Genomic DNA, 16,040 nt, shown 5'->3' with positions numbered 1-16,040 from the left:
CTCTTTCCAGCTGATGCTATGGCTCACAATCTTCAAGTTCCTCACGGCTCTCGTCTCATGCGCCACCGCCATCACGCTGCTGACTCTGATCCCCCTCCTGTTGAAATGGAAGGTCCGGGAGCTTTACCTGAAGCAGAATGTGTTGGAATTGAACGAGGAGGTCGGGATGATGAAGAAGCAGAAGGAAATGAGTATGCACGTGCGGATGCTGACTCGTGAAATCAGGAAGTCCCTCGATAAGCACACGATATTGCGGACCACTCTCGTCGAGATCTCCAAGATTCTGGACTTGCAGAACTCTGCTGTGTGGTTGCCAAACGAGAACAGAACCGAGATGCATCTGACTCACGAGCTGAGAGCGAATCCATTGAGGAGTTTCAGATCAATCCCGGTTAACGAACCTGGTGTTCTTCAGGTGCGAGAGACTAAAGTAGTGACAATCCTGGGGAAAGATTCTGTGCTCGCGGTTGAGAGCAGTGGCGGTGCCGAAGGGTTTGGTCCAGTGGCGGCAATCCGGATGCCCATGCTCCACGGCTCGAATTTCAAAGGAGGGACTCCCGAGTTTGTGGATACTTCTTACGCCATAATGGTTTTGGTACTTCCGGACGTAAATTCGCGGGATTGGAGCGAGAAAGAGTTGGAGATAGTGGAGGTGGTTGCCGATCAGGTAGCCGTTGCTCTATCGCATGCCTCGGTTCTCGAAGAATCTCAGCTGATGAGGGAGAAGCTCGGTATTCAGAACCGAGCCTTGTTGCGGGCTAAGCAGAATGCCATGATGGCTAGCCAAGCAAGACACACTTGCCAGAAAGTGATGAGCCATGGAATGAGGAGACCCATGCACACGATCTTGGGCCTTCTTTCGATGTTTCAGTCGGAAAATATGAATCATGATCAGAGGATCATCGTCGATGCATTGGTGAAAACGAGCACGGTCCTATCGACCCTGATAAACGATGTGATCGACATATCTCCAAAAGACAACGGGAAATCTCCCTTGGAGATAAAGCGGTTCCATCTGCATTCCCTGATAAGAGAAGTGGTTTGTGTGGCTAAGTGCTTGTCTGTCTACAAAGGGTATGGGTTCGAGATGGACATTCAGACCCGTCTCCCGAATTTAGTCGTGGGCGATGAGAAGAGGGCGTTCCAGCTGGTCTTGTACATGCTCGGCTATGTCTTGGATATGCAAGATGGGGGCAAAATCGTGGCGTTACGGGTTATCTCCGAGAGTGGCAGCGGTCAGGACAAGAACAGAAGAGAGACGGGAATGTGGAAATCTCACGTGACAGACGACTGTGTTGGGGTGAAGTTTGAAGTAGACATCAATGATAAAAATCCGCAATCGGATGGCTCGTATATCGCTACGAGGCATTTCCCGGGCACAAGATACAAGAGCAATGGTATCAAGGAGGGTTTGAGCTTAGGGATGTGTAGAAAACTTGCACAGGTGAGTTTAAAACTAAAAAACCTTCTTCCATGGTTTGGTTTTCTGTCATTGTGTCTCCATTAGCATAGTTTGTAATTGTTCTACAGATGATGCAAGGTAACATATGGATATCGCCCAAATCGCGTGGACAGCACCAGAGCATGACACTGGTTCTGAGGTTCCAAACCCGACCCTCGGTAAGAAGAGCCGTCTTAGGAGGACCGGACCAAAGCCCGAACCCGAACTCCAACACCCATCTGCGGGGTCTGCGCGTTACGCTGGCTGACGACGACGACGTGAACAGAACCGTGACGAAACGGCTGCTGGAGAAACTCGGGTGCGAAGTGACGGCTGTATCGTCGGGGTTCGAGTGCTTGAGCTCGCTGGCCAACGCGGAGATGGCGTACAGGGTGGTGATATTGGACCTGCAGATGCCGGAGATGGACGGGTTCGAGGTGGCGGTGAAGGTGAGGAAGTTCAGCCGCGGGAGTAGGTGGCCGTTGATCGTGGCCTTGACGGCCAGCACGGAGGATCGCGTGAGGGAGAGGTGCCTGCAGATGGGCATGAACGGTTTGATCCAGAAGCCTGTTCTCTTGCACGTCATGGCCTCCGAGCTCAGACGCGTTCTTCAGAATTCTGGCGAATGACGGATGAAGAAATCGAATTGTTTTGTGTTATACAGTGAAGTATAGAGATGGAAATTTTGGGAGGGGTTTTATATTATTATATGCGACCGCATTAATTGTAACGAAGTTATGTTATTGATGAAATATTACACATCGCATGGCATTACATATCCATGTTCATGTGCTCCTTTTAGGGTTTATGTGAAGACATCGAAGAACCTTCCGTCTCTTTCGGCGGGTTTGTCCAGTCACTCTCCACATATCTGCTCGCAAAATGAAAAACAAATGAGTTGTCTCTAGAAGAAATAAAACACATGAATTTGTTACTTATTAAGTAAATATATAAATTTTATAAGAATTTTCTGAAAATTAGACAAATAAAAATTCGTGTATTTTGTTTGGGAATCAGTGTTGTAAAATTTATGATTTTAATAATAGTCACAAAAAAATGTTTATTTATTCGAGATTTTTTTTTCAATTTCATAAATAAAAAATAGCTAGTATTTTTCAAGGGAATTAATCTTTTGTTTTAATGTTTATTAGTACATTTAAATTTTTTTTTGCATCGTTTGTTTTAGTTTTGTTTCCGTTTCGAATAAAATTGAAAACTAAGATCAGCCTAATTTCACGTAAATCAATTTCTATTATATATTTTTTCGGATCAAATCAAATAAGAATCAATTCATTACAGAGCGGATAAAGTTAGGTAAGAAACCACCTAACCCAACTCCCGATCCACTGCACGTATACCTCGATTATATATATATATATATATATGGCTTTAATCTAATTAAAGGGCAATTTGAAAGAATAGAATATATTATTACATTTTCGCGGTTGATGATGCATGCATCAGTGTACATATTAGCTTTGATTATATTAAAAGAATGAATTAAATCACTATAATAATGTCCAACTAATGCTTTATCCTGCGGTCCTTTGTTGTATTTTTTTTTAAATTAATGCTCGTTTTATGGATCCCTTTTCAAAGTTATATAATTATTTCCTAACTGTCCTATGTTGGACTCTTTGCTTTTTAATTATCATCTTGGATTATATTGCTTAGGGTTTGCTTTTATATATCTATTTTTGCTTTGTAGAAGGTGTCAACCTTTTATTTTGTTTACGTCTTGGGAAGGGTTTTCTAGTGAAATAATCATAGATCTTATCAATGATATATTACTGTTAGAAGAATATTTTAGTTTTAAATTTTAATAGATTCAGTTATTTTGGATTTGGTTTTTTTATTTGGAAAAAAACTATATTATTCGGTATAATATTGGATGTAAAATTCTATAAGAATTCGTCACGTGTATGTTCAGTTTTTGTTATAAAAAAACATTAGCGTATTTTAAGTGATTTTCGTTTTACGAATGTATGATATTTTTTTTATATTTCGAATAAATAAACTTAGCACTATTATATATGATATTGATCTTCTCCACCACTAATATACAATATTATGAAGTGTATGCAGATAATAAAAAAAATATGAGTTAGGTTTGACAAGTGTTGGATAGTATATATATTATATGCACTAATGGATGTGTACCAAATGCACAAATATATATATTTAGCATAATTTAATGGTATCATATTATATATATTAATATATATACCTTAGGGTTTTGCATTTGCAAGAGGCGCCCATGTGGGAACCACGTGAGAATGGGCTCCTCTACTATTATATTTTTACGATTCCTCGAAGAAGCCGAGAAGGAAAAGTCTTGGAAATTTGTAAATCGACGACATTCAACTTGGACCGACCGATCTCTAACAATCCGGATCACATACCTAGCTAAACCACCATCAGAATTAAATCGATACAGACATATATATACGAAATTTTACATTAGTGTTGGATGGATGATATATAATCGTATAGAATTTAAAAGATTTTTTTTTTAATGGAAAACCGATTTTGGTGATGGTACCCAATCAATAACACTTACAAGAATATCAATAGACAAAATAAGATGGCATATTATGCATTATTGCATACGCTTATATTATACACACCTATATATACACGTTGATCGAAGAGAATCATTATTGCATGCGCATATACGCACACCTATATATATATATATATTGAAGAACATAAAGGAAATATTAACACATAAATTTTAAAAGAAGTTTAATTAAATATCAATAATTAAGATCATGTCAAGCAAATTACGAAGTGAAACTAATCCATGATCACAGCCAATAGTGGAAACCAAATGATGTACAACAAACACTAAATAGCATACTAGTAGTACCATCATTAATCAAGATCTCATTCTTATTATATCCGAAAATATATATTCTGTTAATTAGCCCTTTTCAATCCGTTTATTAATAACCCTGCCGAGTTTGAGACCAACCATAAGCATCTTGGCCGCCAACCTGCCCTCCTCCGCCGTTGACAAGATTTCCCGGCAAACCATACACCAGAAGCCCCTGGTTTACTTCTCCTCCGCCGCCTCCACCGCTCGGCGGCGATCCTCCTCCTCCAGCGAGCTCTCCCGGCCCTCCTCCCGCTCTCTCCTCCTCCTCCTCCAAAGGCAATCTCTCATACGTAGCGTTCGAGAACGTGGCCGTGATGAGCATCACTGGCCCTGCTGCGACCAGTGGCCCAACCACACTCCCCCCGACCACTTGGCCTTGGCCGCCGGCTAGGTATATGGTCAGGCCGGTGGACCCCGGCGGGGCGGGCCCTGGGAGGAACGAGCCCGTCAAGGAAAGAATCTCGAATCTTCCGTGTAAGGCCATAACCGATCCCGTTGCGCCTGTTCCACCGCCTCCTCCTCCGGCAGCGGCCGAGGATGAAGGTTGTCGGAGCGTGACATTTGCGACTGTTCCATTGCCGCTGAGGATACAAACGCCGCGTTGCCGCCGCCTAGCGAAGGTTGCCAGGGTTTCGACCACGTCGGAGCCGCTAACGATCTCCATGACGTGGCTCTTGAGCGCGTTGGGGCTGTCGCGCGTGACGAAGATCGGAGGCTTGGGTTTGTTCTTGGAGCCAGATGGGCGGCCTCGTGGGCGGCGCGTGGGAGCTTCCACGGCCCCCTCGCGTGGCTCGTGGTCGCTATGGTTGTCTCTCTCGTCGTCCACGTCCCGGTGATGGTTGTGACCGGGCTCACTCGCCGTGGACCCAAGGGCCGTGTTCATGGAGATGTGGAGATCGGGTTTCTTCATCTGAGATGAACTCGACGGCGTCGTTTCGAGGCCTGAGAGACCCACTTGTCCCGTCCACCATGGATTCGCCATAGTTGCACACCCCAAAAAAAGCAAAGACCAAGTACTTAATTCAAAAGACACAAAACCCTAATTTGCAAAGATCCGATCTTTAGATAAAAAAAAAAAAAAAAGAGTTAGAAACCCGAAAACCCACTTAAAGGTTTAGATCTTGAATTGAGAATAGAGGTTTGAGTTTAAAGAGACACAAGAACTTAAAAGGAACACGACAAGGATGATGCTCGCACTCGACAAGAAAGGGAAAAGACGTGACACATTTAGGCAAACAAATACGTATATTTAAACACTGTTTTGTTTTAAAGCGAGTTAAGACAAAGCCCCAAAAGAGTATGCGAATAATATATATAAAATTGACGTGAATTATAATATAATGGACACAAAGATGCTAGGGTTTCATAAGCCGCGTGTGTTCTTCTCTGACTAAAAAGCACTAAGAGTGAGCACTCACTGCCTCTCCATACAAGCTTTGGCGAGAAGAAGCAGACAGTGATGTCTGTGTAATTAGGGTTTTTTCACATTATTTAATTTCCGTGATAAAACTATGACATTTATTTTTGGAAAGGAATGTACCTTATATATATATGTGTGTGCGTGTATACACGATTATGTGTGTCGATAATCAATTGCCTAAGAACCTCGAGGTATAAAACACGAATAATCCTTATTCATTAATTAGTAGAAAAACATTTGTAAAATTATCCTTATTCAGTAGATATTTAAATAATGGCTCATGTTTTCGGAAGACGTATAAATATTATATACGTATTTACAAGAACCGACAAGAGAACAAATTAAATTTTAACCAAACACACAATGATTATATATATAACGACAGATATGATAACGTCAATGTCAAAATTGCACGTAAAAGAAATAAAACAAAAAATGAATGTGGAAATAGCAATATTCAAGTACGTAAACCACAAGATTTTATTTATTTAAACGTTATATATATATATATATGTGTGTGCTAGTTGGATTATCTCTCTCTATATATATATGATGGATGTGTTGTGCGGGTAAAAGTTAAATATATTCGTTAGATTAACTTGACATTTTGTCACATATACAGTATATAGTTTTGTATAAAAAGAATAAAATATTTGTTTGCGTTTTATATGAGTAAAAATATTAAAATATAAACAAAACTTGATAATTCCAACAAAATTATATGCATGATATTTGAGTTTATATATAGTTGGCACACATCTGTTCCCACTAGTTTTTCATATATATATATATATACGGTCTTGTTCAACATGATTCGTCAACCCTAGTATATAATATAATTTTCTTGTACAGATCAGTCATATATATTATATGATATCATGTTACATATCATCACATTTGAATTTCGAATGAATTGATTAAAAACAAATATACATATCAAGGAGTGATATATATACACACACACAAGTATCTTGTAAATGATATTTGATCTTTTATGATTTCGAATGTATAATTAGTGAAATTATGATAGAATTTGGTCTGCACATGTAGTTTATGTTTCTTTTTCACATACATTGAACCACTCTCAAATATACATATACATATACATATACATATACATATACATATACATATACATATACATATACATATAAAAATGGTGGACAAAAAGCAAAGGGGTGGTTGAACTCCTCGGGACTCTATGACACACAATAACGGGGCAAATTGATTATATAAAAAAGAATTGTTGAATCTTTCAATGCATGATTCAACGAGCTACAAGATTTGTGTTTCGTGTTGTTGTCTTAAAAACTATATCGTATTTTCCACGAATTTAATAATAAAGAGGATGCTTGAAAAAAAAAACACTAGTTTGACGAAATGGATGGGATAATGTATTTTAATATTATATATTTATTGGAAGTATGCAGTTAATGCAAGGGTATATTATATACGAATCGGATTATGACTGTTTGTCAATTTCTTATCAAATATCAGTAAATAACATATATGCTACAAACTATCATTATCTTAAAATAAAATAAAATTATAGAAACACAATCGCTTTCAGATTCAGCTGATTTATATACAGGTCCGTTATTTTCCATTCTAAATATATCAGAACTTATTGATTTGTTTCTCCTAAATATATACGAATTCATCATAATTTTGTTATTCAAGAGAGTAATGATGGACATTAGACCCATAAATTAAAAACGAGTCCTATATAGTTAGGACATAAAAAATGAATAAATTGTATATAAATAAGACGATTATTATTTTTCTATATAAATTGGATAAATTATATAAAAATTAATGGTGAATATTTTGATCGCTTTCTTCACTCAAATCAGGTTTTGTCTCATCCGCTGATTTGCTTGACTTCATTATTTATTGGGCCGGACCATCTCATAATGGCCCATTTATTAGGCCCATTTTTTCGAAAGTCAGTCACCGGCATTCCCACGCAATGGCGTCGTCTTCGTCGGCGAAGGAAAAAACGAGAGATAGCGAGGGCGAGCAATGGCGGATGATCTAATCGAAGGACTATCACCTCCTTTCAGCCACAACAGGGATCCGATTCACCGATTCCTGAAGCAGAAGATGCATTGAAGGAGTGTAATTCTTCTCCATGGCCGCCCTGGTTCTCAAGAGTGCCTTGAAGCGGTCGAAACCGGCAGAATCTACACCTGATGCAGCAGGTATACTATGTTGCAGAATATCTTCGTGCTTTCTCCGATCTATAGGAAGATATTATTCTTATAATATTATCATTAATATTGTTATGATTTACCCTAGATATTATGCTTAGAATATTCTATTGTATTTTGCTATATATTATGATGTATTCTTCCCATTATCAATAATAGAAAAACATTTTCCCTATTACGATCTGTTTCTCCTTGGTTTTGGTGTTGTTGTTTTCTGAAAATTCGGTTTCCTGTTTCGTGCTCTTCGAATTTAACCAATTTTGGTGTGGGAAATGGAAGCTTCGACTGGAATTTGCGTCTTTGACGTTCTCATTCTACATCGATGATCGGGGAGGGGGACTTAAAACCCTAATTTGGTCTCCTTTTGAATTAAAATTAGTAGCTGTTTTGGTTCTGTTAAGTTTTTTTGGTTTAATGATTTGATTTAGGTTCAAATTCCTGCGGCTCCAGTTCTCAAGAGCGCTCTGAAGTGGCAGAATCTGCACGGCGACAAGAAGGTATGTACAATTCCAACCGCAATTGGATTATATGATTAAGTGTTTGATTCTCCCATTCCACTAATTTTGGTCACTATAATTATATATGATTGGTTCTTTACATCTGCATCTTTTGAGTGATCAGTGATTGCTTAACTCGACTTTGTGTTCATCCTCGTAAATGGAAGAATTCTACAGTCTTTAACCAATCGCTTACATGAATTAGCATTCGTTAGCTAGTTACTGGTTTCAGGGTTAGCTTTAGGGAAGTTGTTTTTTCCCCTTTTCCTACAAAAAAATGTTCCTTTTTTCTTTCTATGTAAACGAAGTAGAAGCCATGGTTTGGCGTTGGCTTCAATTTGCAGCTCCTGAAATGCGTCTGAGGCTTAAGACAACAACTGAATACTGATGTCTCGGGACAGGTTATAGAAACAATGCAGAAGAATCGAAGATAACGACTCACATCAAGAACCCTTCGAAGTTCTTCGAGGTGCCGAAGCTTGCAATACAGTTGATTGATTAAGGCTGGAAAGCCAGAAACAAGCAAAGCAACCCCTTTTTTCCCGATCCTGGAGGCTGCCATGTCATTACCAACCCCCTTGTACATATCCCTTCGGTTCGAGCTGACTATCATGCATTGTTCTCCGCAGCACATGCTGTAGCCTGTAGCTGAGGTAAAAACTCATGGAATAGACATGATGAAACCGAAATAAATAGTGTAATGAAAGAGGTTTGATATCTTGTTGAAGGTTTTTTTGTTTCCCTCTCTCTCATAGTGCGTCGATAAAAAGCCAGATGACAGCTTTGTGGTGAGAACTGAGAACCCTTATAACATTGTTTTTTTTTTGTTACCCTTACCCCGTTACCCGCAAGTTTAGAGGCTATTTACTCCTGATTAGTTTACTAATATTGAATCTTCCGATTATGACACAGAGGAGGCGGATGCCCTGAAAGATGATACAACACCTGATGTGGCTGAGGTTGCTTCAACTGATGGACGAGAGGACAAAGAGTGACAAAATTCCGTGGTACGGCACCTTTTACCTTCTAATAAGTAAACATTACTGAGCTTATTAAATCACCACTAGAGTATTTGCGCATACCTCTTTTGTCCTTCAATGCAATCGAATATACCAATCAAAACTGGGTTCGGATTAAGAGATGGTGTATTCTTTCTCAGGTGCCAAACAGTTGTGGAAAAAAGAAGATGATGCACTATCAGGTTAGTAAAGATCAAAGAATTATGTATGTGTTCAACTTCAAACCCAGAGGAAAAACAAAAAAGTCTCCACCTTTACCAAAATTTTACACGATTAGTCTTTTAAGGATAATATGAAACGTTGAAAACAACAATGCAAGATACTGAATTTTGATTCTTTTGTAACGAGATGTTGCTAATCTCTTCGTGTTTTCAGTCCCAGTCTTCATCACGCAGCTGATCCTCTTCTCGCGGTGGCCGGACTATCAGAACAACCAGTCCTAAACTCTCTTCCTCGGCTCCTCTCGCCTTCAGAGCCGACCCTCTCTCCACCTTCAGACCTTCCCCGTCTCCTCCGACAGCCACCAGATAGAACCCGTCTTCAGCCTCGACCGTCTTCCTCTCCCGATCCACCACCGCCACCAAAGCTTCCTCCTTTGCCCTCCATGGCAATACCTTTCTATCGTCCCTAAATGCCACCGCCACCCCACCCTTTGTTATAGCTGTCACTAGCTCCCACCCTGGCAATACCATCCATCTACTCCACTCCTTCTCGGCCTCCACAATGCCGAATTGCCCTCCTGGTTTGGACTCCATTGGAGCTTCCACAACCTTCTCTCTCCCTTCCTCGGCCTTGCAAACCGGTAGGACCGCCACTGACGTTGCCTCCGCTAGCTCCCCGAACCGCAGTCTCACCACCGGGACACGAACCCAGTTGGGTTCGGTTTCATCCTCCTTGCTTCCTCCCCCTCCGCCTTTTCCACCTTGTAGCTCTCTTACCACCTCGTTCTTAGCCTTGTCTGATTCCGCGACCTCCAACGCTTGCTCTAACATGGCGGTTCGCTGCTCCGATGGGTTCCTGTACTCTCTGCTCTGTCTATAATACATGAAGGAGAGACAGTCCCCAGGTAAGTTGTAATCGAACGATTGCAATCCTTTGTCCCCTCTCCTCCTCGGGTAATCCTTGATGGCTCGAGCCAAATCCTGCGCCTTCTTCGCGTCGAATCCAAGTCCGACGATGTACTTAGCCGCGGCGACACGTTGCGTGGCGTTGAGGAGGCGGATCTCGTAGAGAAGCTCGGCGCCTCCGGTGTCGAAAGCGGCGATTACGTCGGGATCCGCTTTGGTCTCGACCATTGAGTCGCGGACCTGGGCTCCCACGATGAGGCGGTTCTGCTCGACGCCGGAGATTCCGGTGAGCTCCTCGATTGTCGGAGGAGTAAATCCCTCCGTGTAAAGGGAGGAAATGAGAGGCGCGTACTCGAACCAGAGACCCATTCGACCGGCGAGGACCTCGATTTTTCCGGCGGCGTCAAGGGTTCGGAACTGAGAGGGGACCGGCGACGGAGGAGGACGGAAGGGTTGGTAGAGATTTGGCTTCACCGGAGATAGTTTGTCGGAGGACGGTATCAGGACAGAGGTGACGGTGATGGGTCTCGGGTTAACGGATCGGGTAATCGGATTGGAGAATGATCCATGGGACTTGGATGGGGTTAAGGGCGTGAATATGGAGGATTTGAGTGTGTTTGCTGTGAGAGAAAGCATGGTGAGAGAGAGAGAGAGAGAGAGAGAGAGAGAGAGAGAGAGAGAGAGGCGTGGCAATGGAGGAGGAGAAGGTAACAGTGCCTTATCTCGAACTGGAAGGGGATAAAACCAAAGTTATAATAACAGCGTTTTGAACCGGATGGTAAACCGGATATTGGGACCGGTATTTGGCAGATTGGATATACGAAATCGCTTTGTGGGATCGAATTTAGAATATCCCATTTATGATATTCGGATTCACATCTGTCAAAATTTTCGTATGTCAAACATCTCTCATAGTTTTTTTTAAAATACTTTCGTAACGAGCAAAGATCAAACTTTAACGAGCAGCATACATCACTTTGGAGAGAGAATTACCGGTGGCTTACAACATCTGACCTCTCAGGTTAAACCCCTCTCGCCCTCTCTCTCTACTCTCCTCGTTCTCCTCCGTTGTTTAACCATGGATGACCTGCGTTTTCAAATTCAACTATTTTAATCAGTTTACAATTCGAACCTTGATTCCTAAGAAAATTTCAGATTTGGAAGTTCAAATTTTGGAGCAACCAAACATTTCGAAATTTCAAACTAAAGTGAAAGTGTATGAAACTGAGGATGATGATGAACTTACGAAGCGCTTCTTCTGCGGAAAGCCGTCGTGAAACGTCCCTGCAGATCATCTTCCTCATCAGATCCTTTGCCTCCGGCGAAACCGACTGGAAAATTCTCGGCGGAAACCTCAGATTCCCTCTCACAACGGCCTCGAATATCTCCGCCGCCGTCTCACCATTAAACGGAGGCTCTCCCGCGAGCATCGTGTACATCACTACTCCGACGCTCCACACATCGACTTTCTCGCTGTACCTCCTCCCAATTACAACCTCTGGCGCCACGTAGTATGGCGTCCCTACTACTCCCTCCGCCGTCTCCGTGTCCTCTCCGGAGAGCCACACAGCGGATCCAAAATCGCAGAGCTTAACGATGCCGTCGCGGAGATCAAGCAGGACATTGTCTGGTTTCACATCCCTGTGAACAACGCCGTACCGGTGACAATGCGCCACCGCGGAGAGGATCTGCCTCGCGTACGATGCCGTCTCGGCCTCCGATAACTTTCTTCCGGCGGAGATCAACCGGTCGTAGATCGTCACCGACGGATCGACGAGCTCCATCACTATCGCCAGAGAATCCTCTGTTTCAAAGATGTCGTAGATCCTGACGACGTTCCGATGCGGCGGTAGAAGCGCCATAATCTTCGGCTCCGTCTCGAGACACTCGCGATCGAGAGCGTCGGTGAGCACGCGCTTGTCGATAGTTTTGCAGGCGTAGAACTCGCTCGTCACCGGAGAGAAGCAGCGCGTGATCGTACCGAATCTGCCGCTGGCAATCTCGTCGGAGAGTTGGTATCTGTTCTCGAATTCAAATTCCCCGGTCATCGGAATATTCTGTTTTCTGAAATTCAGGTTTTTGTTCTGTCTTTTACTACCGACTTCGCGTATATTTGTAGGAAGACGAAAGAGAGAGAATATTCCGTCTATGCCGAAATAACAAAATTCTGTTGAATGTTAGCGGCGAAATTCAAACCTTCTCAGTAGCGAAGTTAACGGAGTAACGGTGTTATTTAAATAGACTAATTTTATATTCGGTGAACTATACACTTTTGAATATTATTTTAAAATATTATTTGTAATGCATATGGAAATAATAAAACTAAAGAAAGTATAAAATAAAAATCATATAAAAATTCGTAGGAATATTAAAAATATATTTATGCAGAGGTCGTACTTAGGGTATAATTTTTAGAATTTGCAACTTCACAGGTTATTTGCCAAATATATAAGAATATTTATCGAAGGTCAAACTATGTGACGACTCACAAAGTATATTCCTGATGTGAGAAAACTAAATTAGACTAACAAATCGTCAAACGACATGTATGATATATATATATTCATTCCATAGATACCAAAATACTTAAATGTCGGTTCATTGAGTTGATATTATATCTATTCATCTATTTGCCGTTGGTCGATAATTAATTAATTTTGGGAAGTTTGATTTAAATCGCGAGTCCCGTCCCGTCCCATATATATATATTCCTACATGATTTTCTGAATTTTGTTTTCTATGGATCAAAACATAAATATGATGTACACAAATTTATTTAAAATGTTAATTTATGATTATTTATCTAATTAATATTCCTTTTCTAACCTGAATCATTATTATTAAAATTTAATCAAATTAGCTAATTTTTTATCAATAAAATGTTCAAATGGCATTGCCATTGTTCCAAATCTGCTTCCTTTTTTATTTACCGTAAGATTCATTAGCTTTGTTGTTCACAGCTCCAATTTCAGGGTTTCGATGAAATTATGAAAAATTAATATTTAAAAATATCTCCACCGTTACTTTTTTGCTCCTTTTGTCATTATGTAAACCAACTTTTATGTCTTTGGACTGATTCTTCTTTCTCAGATTCTCTCTCTCATCAATCTGCAAAAAGATTTCCCCAAATCTTTCACTTCCTCTCTCAAACATTCTCTACCATCTTCAATTCATCTCTTCGGTGTATAAACAAAGAAAAGGAACAGTCTTTCTGCGTTTTGAGATTCATCGCCAAAGTCCCTGCAGATCAAGAGCTTCCCTGTACGGTCGCTCTCTCCTCCCCATATATGTGTATGTATACGTGTATCTACTTGTATATACATGACACAACCCATTTATGCACTGGTTATATATGTTTTCAGTGACATCTCTCTCTTTGTGCACGATCCTGATTCTTCTGTTCTGAAAATGCTTTCTTAATATATACCTGGTAATTCACATTTGTACGATTTTAATCCTTTGGTTTTGGTTCGATTCATCAATTTGGTTTGGATCATCTCTATATGTGTGTGTGTGTGTATGCGCTGAGGATTCATTAGTTTTATATTCACTGGCCGGGATTCAGTTCGGTTCTGTCTGGTTCTTCTGTTCTAAAAGGGTACGATCATGATTCATGAATCCTCTGTTCTAAAAATGTAGAATCGGTTTGTGCTGATTGCCCTTGATTTGGTTTGTTTGGTTAAGGTTCGGTTAAGTCCGGTTTAAAGATGGTAACGACGACGACAGCAACAACGACAATAAACAAAACGGTGGATCTCCGGTCAGACACGGTGACAAAACCGACGGAATCAATGCGTTCGGAGATGGCGAAGGCCGAGGTGGACGACGACGTTTTAGGGCACGACCCCACGGCGTTGCGTCTGGAGCAAGAAATGGCGGAAATCGCGGGAAAAGAGGCCGCCATTTTCGTACCCTCGGGCACGATGGGGAACCTGATAAGCGTGCTCGTTCACTGCGACGAGAGGGGAAGCGAAGTGATTCTTGGAGACAACTCTCACATCCACGTGTACGAGAACGGAGGGATCGCAACGCTGGGAGGAGTCCATCCAAGAACGGTGAAGAACGAGGAAGACGGAACTATGGGAATATCCGCCATTGAAGAGGCCGTGAGAACTCCGAAAGGAGATCTTCATCACCCGGTTACAAAGCTTATATGTCTCGAGAACACTCAGGCCAAGTGAGTGTATATATGTGTATGTGTGTGTATATATTCAGATGTTGTTTTATATACTGTTTCGTGATATGCAGCTGTGGCGGAAGATGCCTACGTGTAGAATATATAGACAAAGTCGGAGAATTAGCGAAGAAGCATGGCTTGAAGCTTCACATCGATGGAGCTCGAATCTTCAACGCCTCCATTGTTAGTGTTTTTTTACGTTATAATCACTCACATTCACTGAAATATATGGTTTATATGTTTATGCTTATATACGTGGCATGCATGCATGGATGCATGCAGGCACTTGGAGTTCCTGTGAAGAGGATCGTACAAGCAGCTGACTCGGTTTCGGTACGATTCAAACACGTGTTATATATCTTACCCGACAGTATTCACATGTTAATACATATTGGATTTTGGATCTGAATCAATATATATATTGGTCGTTGTGAACAGATTTGTCTTTCCAAAGGCATTGGAGCTCCGGTCGGATCTGTAATTGTGGGCACCAAAAGCTTCATTGCCAAAGTAAGTTTTGCAAAAATTACGTAATTAAACCATTAAAAAATAGGAATCGATGGAATATATTCTGAAATGTATAGAATGTTGTGGCAGGCGAGGTGGCTTAGGAAAACCCTAGGCGGCGGAATGAGACAAATCGGAGTAATTTGCGCCGCCGCATTGATGGCTCTCCACGAGAACCTTCCTAAGCTTGAAGGCGACCACAAGAAGGCCAAGTTCTTGGCAGGTGATTGACGTTTCTTGAAACAGTGTGGGTGTGTTTTTAATTTCGGTTTAATGTTAACCGGTTCTGGTTTTTTCTCATCATACCAGAAGGGCTGAACCGGATTGACCGGGTAAGAGTCGACGTCGCTGCGGTGGAAACCAACATCGTGAGTGGTTTATTCACTAGCATTGCTACAACTTTTGAGTGGTTTATAGCCTTAAACCGATTGGTACAACTATAACGATATCTGGCTAAGCTATTTAATGGTTAATTTTACGGTTCCAATTAAACCGAAGCATGAATTTTCTGGAGCAGTAGATGAAATATCGTCATCGTGAGATTAATTAACATTTTGTAACGAAGTAAATGCATTTATAGGTTGGTATTCAGTTTGATCATCTGCATGACTAAATCAAAAGATGTATATATATATATATATATATATAAAAAATAAATTTCTAAAACTTATTTGTTTTTTATAGATATACATAGATATACCTGAAGATCCAAAGTTTACAGCAGAGGATGCATGTAAAAGCTTGGAACATGTAGGTGTACATGTTATACCTCAAAGTAAATTCAGGTATGTAATATACTTGCATCTATGATTATTATGAAAAAT

The 16,040-nt window shown here is 40.9% G+C and overlaps 5 protein-coding genes across 6 annotated transcripts in view; 2 read left to right on the top strand and 3 right to left on the bottom strand.

The window, feature by feature from the left end:
* The window catches only part of LOC104799250 (protein EIN4-like), a 3,594-nt gene extending 1,371 nt beyond the window's left edge, over positions 1 to 2,223 (top strand). For both annotated transcript variants that reach the window (XM_010521662.2, XM_010521661.2), the window contains 2 exons: positions 1 to 1,444; positions 1,531 to 2,223. In XM_010521662.2, the coding sequence (XP_010519964.1) occupies positions 1 to 1,444; positions 1,531 to 2,070 (1,984 nt within the window). In that variant the 3' untranslated portion in view covers positions 2,071 to 2,223. The remainder of the gene's footprint in view (positions 1,445 to 1,530) is intronic.
* Positions 2,224 to 4,191: 1,968 nt separating this feature from the next.
* Positions 4,192 to 5,867, bottom strand: LOC104799248 (AT-hook motif nuclear-localized protein 19-like). Its single transcript, XM_010521660.2, has one exon. The coding sequence runs from the start codon at positions 5,299 to 5,301 to the stop codon at positions 4,387 to 4,389; it is 915 nt and encodes a 304-aa protein (XP_010519962.1). The 5' UTR covers positions 5,302 to 5,867; the 3' UTR covers positions 4,192 to 4,386.
* Positions 5,868 to 9,696: 3,829 nt separating this feature from the next.
* Positions 9,697 to 11,373, bottom strand: LOC104799246 (rubisco accumulation factor 1.1, chloroplastic). Its single transcript, XM_010521658.1, has one exon. The coding sequence runs from the start codon at positions 11,166 to 11,168 to the stop codon at positions 9,837 to 9,839; it is 1,332 nt and encodes a 443-aa protein (XP_010519960.1). The 5' UTR covers positions 11,169 to 11,373; the 3' UTR covers positions 9,697 to 9,836.
* A 94-nt stretch (positions 11,374 to 11,467) lies between these two features.
* LOC104799247 (phosphoenolpyruvate carboxylase kinase 2) lies at positions 11,468 to 12,733 on the bottom strand. Its single transcript, XM_010521659.1, has 2 exons — positions 11,779 to 12,733; positions 11,468 to 11,619 (listed from the first exon to the last, which is right to left on the bottom strand). The coding sequence occupies exons 1-2, from the start codon at positions 12,578 to 12,580 to the stop codon at positions 11,579 to 11,581; spliced, it is 843 nt and encodes a 280-aa protein (XP_010519961.1). The 5' UTR covers positions 12,581 to 12,733; the 3' UTR covers positions 11,468 to 11,578.
* Positions 12,734 to 13,616: 883 nt separating this feature from the next.
* LOC104799712 (probable low-specificity L-threonine aldolase 2) lies at positions 13,617 to 16,026 on the top strand. The gene is made up of 8 exons (XM_010522350.2): positions 13,617 to 13,823; positions 14,217 to 14,709; positions 14,781 to 14,892; positions 14,992 to 15,042; positions 15,148 to 15,219; positions 15,307 to 15,439; positions 15,526 to 15,584; positions 15,901 to 16,026. The coding sequence occupies exons 1-8, from the start codon at positions 13,820 to 13,822 to the stop codon at positions 16,024 to 16,026; spliced, it is 1,050 nt and encodes a 349-aa protein (XP_010520652.1). The 5' UTR covers positions 13,617 to 13,819.
* The last annotated feature ends 14 nt before the right edge of the window (positions 16,027 to 16,040 follow it).

Source organism: Tarenaya hassleriana, unplaced genomic scaffold (genome assembly GCF_000463585.1).
Source record: "Tarenaya hassleriana unplaced genomic scaffold, ASM46358v1 Cleome6, whole genome shotgun sequence".
NCBI classification, from domain to species: Eukaryota; Viridiplantae; Streptophyta; class Magnoliopsida; order Brassicales; family Cleomaceae; genus Tarenaya; species Tarenaya hassleriana.
Note: the sequence above shows the minus strand (reverse complement) of the source record. Positions and strands in the feature narration are given on the sequence as shown.

What these genes read in the sequence shown, in the direction of transcription:
- LOC104799712 (XM_010522350.2), top strand. An exon ending in AAGCAGCTGACTCGGTTTCG is followed by an intron (nt 15,043 to 15,147) that starts GTACGATTCAAA and finishes CGTTGTGAACAG; the next exon opens with ATTTGTCTTTCCAAAGGCAT. An exon ending in CCAAAAGCTTCATTGCCAAA is followed by an intron (nt 15,220 to 15,306) that starts GTAAGTTTTGCA and finishes ATGTTGTGGCAG; the next exon opens with GCGAGGTGGCTTAGGAAAAC.
- LOC104799248 (XM_010521660.2), bottom strand. Translation starts at nt 5,301, where the DNA reads ATGGCGAATCCATGGTGGACGGGACAAGTGGGTCTCTCAGGCCTCGAA.
- LOC104799246 (XM_010521658.1), bottom strand. Translation starts at nt 11,168, where the DNA reads ATGCTTTCTCTCACAGCAAACACACTCAAATCCTCCATATTCACGCCC.
- LOC104799247 (XM_010521659.1), bottom strand. Translation starts at nt 12,580, where the DNA reads ATGACCGGGGAATTTGAATTCGAGAACAGATACCAACTCTCCGACGAG. An exon ending in TTCCGCAGAAGAAGCGCTTC is followed by an intron (nt 11,620 to 11,778) that starts GTAAGTTCATCA and finishes TTGAAAACGCAG; the next exon opens with GTCATCCATGGTTAAACAAC.